At 46.1% G+C, this 9,093-nt stretch overlaps 1 protein-coding gene across 2 annotated transcripts in view; it reads right to left on the reverse strand.

Annotated features, from left to right (window-relative positions):
* The window catches only part of rassf7b (Ras association domain family member 7b), a 67,403-nt gene that overhangs the window by 4,694 nt on the left and 53,616 nt on the right, over positions 1-9,093 (reverse strand). For both annotated transcript variants that reach the window (XM_020515779.2, XM_020515778.2), the window contains exons 2-3: positions 7,567-7,722; positions 3,678-4,579 (exon numbers count right to left, since the gene is read on the reverse strand). In XM_020515779.2, coding sequence (XP_020371368.1) covers positions 3,678-4,579; positions 7,567-7,693 — 1,029 coding nt within the window. In that variant the 5' untranslated portion in view covers positions 7,694-7,722. The remainder of the gene's footprint in view (positions 1-3,677; positions 4,580-7,566; positions 7,723-9,093) is intronic.

The raw sequence follows: 9,093 nt of genomic DNA on the forward strand, positions 1-9,093 counted from the left end.
GCGCCATCGGACGGTCAGTGCTGAGGGAGGGCCGCGCCATCGGACGGTCAGTGCTGAGGGAGGGCCGCGCCATTGGCAGGGGGTGGACAGTGCTGAGGGAGGGCCACGCTGTCGGTGGCGGGGGGTGGAGACAGTGCTGAGGGAGGGCCGCGGTGTTGGAGGGACTATATCAAAGGTGCGTTGCAGTGTCGGATGGGCAGTACTGAAGGGGGACTGAACAGTGAGAAGGTCAGAACTGAGGGAGTGCTATAGTGCCAATTTCCTGTCCAGGACAATAATATACCTTGAATTCCATGTGTATCGACTTTAACTCTCTCTCTCTTAATAAAGGCTCCATCAATACCTCTCAAAGTCCACAGAAATAACATGTATGAACATTCCAGTACACACGACTATTGTCACCATTTCAAAAGGTTCTATCAACTTCATCAGGCAAGGTCTACTCCCTTTACAAATCAAAGCTGACTCTTTCTCTCTGATCAGCTGGAAATTTTCATAGTGTTCAGTAACCCCATTAAATATAGATTCTTTATTTATCCTTGCAATCATCCCGCAATTAACTAAAACCCCTGTGACTCTAGAATGAATTAGCTCAGTGCAATAAACAATGAAAAATCACTAAAGGTTCTAGCTAAGGTGAGCAATGGTTTGTTTGCGCCACATGGTGGCACTCGAACTGTTTCAGATCGAGTGAAATGGAGCTGTTGCTGAGATTGTACAAAATGACTTGAATTATTTTAACATTTAATTCTGACATTTAAAATATCAGCACGGCCCACAACACTTTACAGGCAATGAGGATCAATTGAAAGAGAGTTGCTTTTTCAGCTAGGAAAATGTTGTGCACATATTAGTTGTCACATCTCCCAGAAAGACTTCATAGAATATAGAACAGTACAACACAGTACAGGCCCTTCGGCCCCCAATGTTGTGCCAACCTATTATCCTACTAAGATCAAACGACGCTGCATACCCTACATTATACTATCATCCACGTGCCTATCCAAGAGTCACTTAAATGACTCCACTACCGGCAGCGCATTCCATACGCCCACCACTGTCTGTGTAAAGAACCTACCTCTGACATCTCCCCTATACCTTCCTCCAATCACCTTGAAATTATGCCCCCTCGTAACAGTCATTTTCGCCCTGGGAGAAAATCTCCGGCTATCCACTCAATCTATGCCCCTCATCATCTTGTACACCTCTATCAAGTCACCTCTCATCCTTCTTCGCTCCAATGAAAAAAACCCCAGCTCCCTCAACCTTTCCTCATAAGACCTGCCCTCCAGTCCAGGAAGCATCCTGGTAAATCTCCTCTGCACCCTCTTTAAAGCTTCCACATCCTTCCTATAATGAGGCGATCAGAACTGAACACAATATTCCAAGTATGGTCTAACCAGGGTTTTATAGAGCTGCAGCATAACCTCGCAGCTCTTAAACTCAATTCCCCTGCCAATGAAAGCCAACACACCATAACACCTTCTTAACAACCCTATCAATTTGGGTGGCAACTTTGAGGAATCTATGGACGTGGACCCCAAGATCCCTCTGTACCTCCACACTGCCAAGAATCCTGCCATTAACCCTGCATTCTGCATTCAAATTCGACCTTCCAAAATGAATCATTTCACACTTTCCTGGGTTGAATTCCATCTGCCACTTCTTTGCCCAGCTCTGCATCCTGTCAATTCCCTGTTGCAACTTACAACAGCCATTCACGCTGTCCACAACTCCACCAACCTTCGTGTCATCGGCAAACTTACTAACCCACCCTTCCACTTCCTCATCCAAGTCATTTATAAAGATCACAAAGAGTAGAGGTCCCAGAACAGATCCCTGCGGAACACCATTGGTCACCGAGCTCCAGGCTGAATACTTTCCATCTACTACCACCCTCTGTCTTCTATTGGACAGCCAGTTTTATATCCAGACAGCCAAATTTCCCTGAATTCCATGCCTCCTCATGGATTAAAGCCATGCAAAAATAAGAGGTCATATTAGTTAATGGAGTTTGGCAGCACACAGCGACGGCACGGCGCTGACCCTCCAATGGCGCAGCACTCATTCAGCGACGACCCTCCGACCGCGCGGCGCTCCCTCAGCACTGACCCTCGAACAGGGTCACACTCCCCCTGCGCTGCACTGGGCAGGACAGGTTAGATTGGATTATAGACTCGGTCCAGAACTGATGACTGTCTGACTTGAAAGTCAAACAGTTACCCATCAAGTCGTGCTCAAAACCAAGTGAACTAGCAGTCTGCGAGGAGACCTGTGCTGGCTTTCCCTTGCTGTCACTCAGCTTGGCAAGGTGCTTAGTATTAGTGACTAAAATATCGCTGTGATCCGAGGGCAGGAGAAACCTGCTCATTCCTGTCCTGATGGTGGAGTGGATTGGTTGATACCGATTTCAAGGTACCAGGTGACAATGAATAACAGGAGGAGGCAATTCAGACCCTCAAACCTGAGTTTGCATTCAATTAGATCATCGGTTGTAGTAACACTGGAACATGGATTTAGGATTAGGAGTAGGCCATTTTCTCCGGTGATTATCCTTTTGATAAGGATTGGGTAAGATTATCATTTGACGTTTGTGATCTCAACTTCACTGTCCTATTTGTCGCCATAACCCAGGGCATAGCTTCGAATCCATCTCAAAGATTTAGGGACAGTCTCATTAAACTGTTTAACACGAATAAAGGAATTTATAGAGTAGATGGAGAGAAGCGGTTTCCGGTGTTGTTGCTGATGATGGGGGAGGGGGAATCCAAAACAAGGAGCCCAAAACTTTTAACTGAAGTCTGGCCATTCAGCAGGGATATCAGGATACACTCCTTTACACAGAAGGCATTGGAAACGTGGGACACTCCCTCAAAATGCTGTCGAGGTCAGGGGTCACTTATGGCCATAAAGAGCTATGGAGCCAAGAGAAATGGAGTTAAATACAGATCAGCCATGATCCAATTGAAGAATAGAGCAGGCTCAAGGGGCTGAAGGATTTCTTCCTGTTCCCACCATTGACGACTCAGCTAAAACTTAAACTCCATTTGCCTGCCCCAAGTTCAAACCGAGGGATATTAACAGATTTAAAACCTAACTGCCGTTAGGCCTCAGCTGGAGCACTGCGTCCAGTTCTGGGCACCAGGCGTTAGGACAAATGTCAAGGTCTTGGAGACAGTGCAGACAACATTCAAGAGAATGGCACAAGGAATGCGGGACTTCAGGGAAAGTGGAGAGACTGGGCAAGCTAAGACTATTCTCCTTACAGAAGGTCAGGAATGAAATCCAACAGAGAGTTGATCAAAATCAGAAGTGGTTTTGATAGAGTAAACAATGGTTTCAGTGGCAGGAGGCTCAGTAACCAGTGGACACGAATTTAAGGTGATTACCAAACAAGAGGAGATATGAGGAAACCTTTTTATTTAAATGCAGTAAATTGCTGAGATTTGGAATTCATTGCCTGAAAATGTATTGTGAGCAAATTAATCATAACTTTCAAGAAAGGAAATTGGATAGATATTTGAAAGGGAGTCACTTACAGGGTGATGTGACAAGGACAGGGCTAATATGACTAACTGCTTGTTCTTTCAAGAAGCTAACACAGACTACGATAGACCAATGGCCTCCTTATGCAGTGTATGATTCTCTCCAATTCCTTTCCATGGACCTGATCTCACCTGCAATCTCCTGTCCGCTTCCTCCAAGGTTCTCCCTACTTCAACGAGAGACGTCTGTATTTGCTGGTTCTGCTGTGTTTTTGCTTCAATCTCGGCCCTTACTCGGTCGATGGCCTCCCTAGTGTTGGCGTGAGCCGCTCTGTGAGCCGCTGCCAGGCTCCTCGCCCGATCCGACTCCTCCCGCAGGATCTCTCTGTCCAAGAGTTCAGTCCGGCTGCTAATCTCGTGCAGCCTCTGCATGTTGTCGCGGAGGCTCTGCTTCAGTTTGTTCAAGTGTCTCTGCAGCTCCCTCTCCCGCTCCTTCTCCAGCTGCAGCTCCCTCTCCCAGAACTGCTCCTCCTCCATCTCCTTCTCGTTCCTCCTGATCACTTCCTCCAGCTGCACCAGCTGCTTCTCGAAGTCGGGAATGCCGGGCTGTTCCCAGGATTTAATCTGGCTGTCGAAGGACTCGTGCTGGGCAGAGACGGAGTTGAGCTGCTCCTGCTGAATCAGAATCAGTTTGAAGAGATCTTCCTTGCTCGGAGCTTGGGAAGCGTCGTCCCGGGCCTCTGCCCCGCTCAGCTTCTTGCCCCGCCATTTGTTCTGGACCGCGAGATCGGGAGCGCCCAGCGCCCCCCCGGTAAACGTCAGGGATTTCTTCGGCACATGCCGCTTTGGGAGCTCAGGGTTAGTCGGTTTAGCAGGGGCGGGGACAGTCCTGCTGAAAGAAGGTTCCGGAGTCTGAGCACCATTGCCCGGGGTGGGCCTGTCCGACTGAGTGGAGCCGGTGCGGCGTAACAGGAAGCAGACGTCGTTGGCGTACTGCCCACATTTGGCCAGCAGTTGGACAGGGCTCTCGTTGGCCAGCAGCTGGCGCTCACTGTCACGCAATTTCTGAATCAACACATAGCGGCCAGTCTGACCTGCAGCGGGAGCAAACAGCAAATGTCAGAATGCAATTCCCTGTGAGGTTGCGGGGGAAAACAGGAAACGTTTCTGCAGGAACGAGCCCAAAATCTCTGGGAAGTAAAGACGCAGAAGGACTGCAGAAGTTGAGGTGTTCCCTTTCAGGCAGAGAGGGTTAATCGAGGATTTAACTCATAGAATTGGTCAAAGAGTCGCTTGTTATTTACCCCATTAAGTCTGCTCTCTGTTGAATAATCTGGTCGATCTGCTCTATCCCCATAGCCCTGCAAATTTATTTTCTTCAAGTGCTAATCCATTATCCTTTTGAAATCACAGGTCACCTCACCATCCCATCCCATTCCATCCCGTCCTGGGCAGTGAATCCGAGTCATTAGCACTTGCTGCATTAAAAATATGTTCACCCCTCCCCAGCCCTCACATCTCTCAGCCAAAAGCTTAAATATGTGCATCCCATCCTTGTACCATCAGCGAACAGGAAATTGGTCCTTGTCTATTTTAACCAGACTGGTCAGAATCTCGTACACCTCTGTTAAACCTCCCCTTGCTTTAAAGGGGAACAATCCCAGCTTCCTCAAATGTAGCCCAGTGGCTGAAGTCACTCCTGCCTTTCTGGTAAATCTCATCAGCATCGCCTCGAGGGCCACTGATCCTTTGTTATTTGATCCTGCTGCCCTCCACCCATATTACAGAATTCCCTTTTCTTCTTTCATCCCACCCTCTAACTTCACTCGCTTGCACCTGCTACACCTTCAACATTTTGGAAGGAAGGTCATTGACCTGAAACATTAACTCTGTTGATGTTGAGTATTTCCAGTGTTTTCTGCTTTTAACTCTTAGCATTCACAAACAAATTTCACAGGCCTCTTGTCAGTGGGTTTGAAGTTGGGGTAGGGTGTTCCTTAAATCCAGCAGAGGGCCTGGCCATGGCCTACCAACCTGCCCTCAGTGTATCGCCCTTTTACAGGGGGCAGTGGAGGCAGGTACAGATGGAGAGAGCTGTCCTGCCCTCAGCCATCGATACCACACCGAGCCTTTAAATGGCTGCGGAGCAGTAGGGATGCGTCTCCGATCAACACTTCAGCCAGACTCCTGCTCTCCAAAATTTTGGTTTTGGACTTGCTGGCAGTCCTTGCTTTCTTGTATATGTTGGAGAAGCTGGTCAATAAAAAGTTCTCTGCAGTGCAGGGAGCAGTGCCGAAGAGGGACAGACTGATACAGCAGTGACTAAATTGCTGGAATGGTAATCCAAGAAATCCAAATTCAAATCCCACCAGAGCGGTTTGAGAATTTGCATTCAGATTAGCTTGGAAGAACAGCTCCAAGTAAAAAAAAAGTAACCATGAAGCTGTCAGATTGTCATAAAAACCCAACCAATACCCTAACATCTTTTAAGGAACGAGTTGCTCTCCTTACCTGGTCTGGGACTATATGTGACTCCAGTCCCACACCTACACAATTGAACGTGAAGTGACCTAGCAAGTCATCTATACTAAAACCAGGACCTTTCAAATGTAACCAGAACAGGAAAGATGACTTTGCCAGCAATGCTCACATCTACAGAATTGTTAAAGATCTTACAAAGATTAGCAATCTTTTCTAACTCTCTCACAATAGGAATCTTTAGGAAGCTCTGAGCAGAGAAATGCCTGCCTGATGGTGATTTGTGACTCTCTCAAACTTATCATTCTTCTAGCCAATACCTTTTCTGCCGACACAAGCAAAAAGCTGCATTGACCTGTGAGATTCACAGAACAGGATCATGTACCAGTGAAGTGGGCATCATGCTACCTCCAATAACCGCCAGCTTCAAATCAGTGAGGTTACTAGGCGAGTGGACATCACACATTACAAACGGGATGGCTAGCCATGAGGTTCATTCAACAGACACAATTTTCATTTCTCAAGGGCACATTACATCAAGAACAGGGTCACTGACACTGGTCTGTCACATCCAATAGCTACTGTTGGTGCATCTGTCAGAACTGCAAAATCATGCTGATCTCTACCTAAACAACAGATTAACATTTGCTTCTCTGTGGCCTTACTATCTCTGTAACCTCCTCCAGTCCTACAATCCTCTGAGATCTCTGGATTGGTGGCCAGGTCTTCAGCTGTTCTGGTCTCCAACAGTAAATTGAAATCAACGTGTAACCTGAACAATCAGTAAAACCACGAGTTGAAGGCAGGTGGAGGACAGTGGCAATGCCTGAGACTCAGTAAGTATGTGAGAGGAGGAAGTTACTAACCTCTGTCCCACACTGACCAGTCCCCAAACCGTAACCCCAGGTATAAGGAATTTTCTCACCATTTACAATGGAAAGAATGCTTACCATTTTAAACAATGGTGCACATTTCCAGGAGCCACATGAAGCAGTACCCAAACGAAACAACAGGTTGCCTTTTGCATCCTTAACACAGTAAAATGTAACATGGTGCTTCGGTGCAGCATTGTTAAACTCCCACATCAGTAGTTATTAGGAGAGGTGACAAAAACTTTCAAACAGAGAGGGTTCAAAGAGCATCTTAAAGGAGGAGAGAGGTGTAGGGAGAGAATTCAAGGGAGCACTCAGGCAGCTGCAAACAAGTCAGTCAATGGTGGAAATATTAAAATCATTATTGTCAAGAGGCCAATTTTCTCAATTCTCAAGCTGTTGTGCATCCCTCACTACACCCTGTATGACCTGGTAACCACATTATACTCCATCTCACCCCTGACCTGCTTCAGCCTTGACTATTCTAACATCGGACTCAGTTCCTCTGGCTTGGTTATTGCCCAAAGGACAGTATTTTGCAGTGTCACTGATAGTCACTGTCTTAACTAATCCTAGCCTTCCTCCCATTATCCCAGTGTAATACCTTCTTGTTTGATTCAAAACTCATCCCATTCTATTCCCCTGTCCCATTCCCATTACTCCATACCCCCATTCCATTTCACCATCACATTCCTATTCCCATTTTCCATTCCATTAATCTGGGCACTCACCTATAGCCTGTGCCAGTGCAATCACCACTTCTTGACAGGTTGTCTCCTCAGTGACCCCACACACTACACGCTGCACTCCATCCACCCAAACTTTTAGCTCCATCGCCGTATAGCTCGTTGCTGGCATTGAGTGACCTGGTCAGTGTGGAGACAGTTCTGAAATACAGAGAGACAAAGTCACACTTCAATACACAAAACAAAATAATGACACTAAACATGATAAAACATGTTCCACTTAATCTGCTGTTCCATTTTCCTCTTTCCACTGAGTCAATGCTCGTGTACACTGCCATAGACCTCTGTCACATCATTCCATTCTGATACATCAGAATGGATGATGAAGTCAACAATTTGTAAAGTGCCCTTAAAATAAATAAAACACCCCAAGGCACATAACAGGAGTATCATATAACAATAACTAGATATCTATTTTTAGAAGCATAAACTGGCAAAAATGAAGGTTTGGATACTGCCATGTTGCAGAGAATGAACTAGTTTAAATTGAACAGACTGCTCACTGCCTTAGGTCAATAATCACAAGCCTCGGGCTCAGATCAAGAACGAGACACTTTCCATCTTGGGATCACTTTTAGACATAAAGCAAGAGAAATTCATCTGTAAAACCCTCTACGAGTCACTGGACAACTAGTGAGAGGCAGATGATGAAAGGCTCATTAGTTACTGGGATTAAGATGAGTTCTTAAATCCACTCCAAAATAAGAGCCATTTAGCCATTTCAGATCACTGTTTAACAAACAGCAGGAAAGAGGATGGGGAATTTTTATTGTACCAAATTGTTGAGATCAGAAATGCCTGAGAGGATGGTGGCAGCAGATTCATTAGCAATCTTCAAAAAGGGAATTGAATAAATGCTTGAAGGTGGGAAAAATTTACATTGCTACAGGGAAAGAGCAAGAAAGTGGGATTAATTAGATAGCTCTATCAAAGACGTGATGGGCTAACAGGTTTCTTTCTGAGCTATAAATTTAATTAATTGCTTCTGTACAGTATTGAGAAAGGACCCAGTAAACCAGCCCAGAGCTAGAAGTTGAGACAGAGGTGTCAATGATATCTCTCAGTATCACATCAAAGTACTAAAAACTATGATGTCAGTTTGACTCCATATGTCAACACAGTGGATACCTCACAGGAACATTCACCTTCTTAGGTTCTAGAAACGGTGAGAGTTTGTATTTGGCATTTGTAACCCAAGATTAATTTCTAACAAGACAGCAAGGACTGATTGTGCACAATCACACACTTCTTTCTACATTCTGCTGGCTGCAAAGTCCCGACTGACACATTCTCATATTTCAATGGGACTGTCTCACACCAGACACTAAACCCCACTTGACAGTACCCGTGCGATCTGTGCTCTTTACACAAAACACTGTTTGTTACGGCTTCCTTTCCAACTGACCTGGAGACTCCAGGAATTGAAGGTTTTTGTCTACAACACTGCAGGCAAAAGCTGGAGGGGGGGGGGGGGGGGGGGGGGGGAGGACAGTTGTCGTGGGCGGGGGGGCG

The sequence above is a fragment of the Rhincodon typus genome, chromosome 17 (genome assembly GCF_021869965.1).
Source record: "Rhincodon typus isolate 14 chromosome 17, sRhiTyp1.1, whole genome shotgun sequence".
Lineage (NCBI taxonomy): Eukaryota > Metazoa > Chordata > Chondrichthyes > Orectolobiformes > Rhincodontidae > Rhincodon > Rhincodon typus.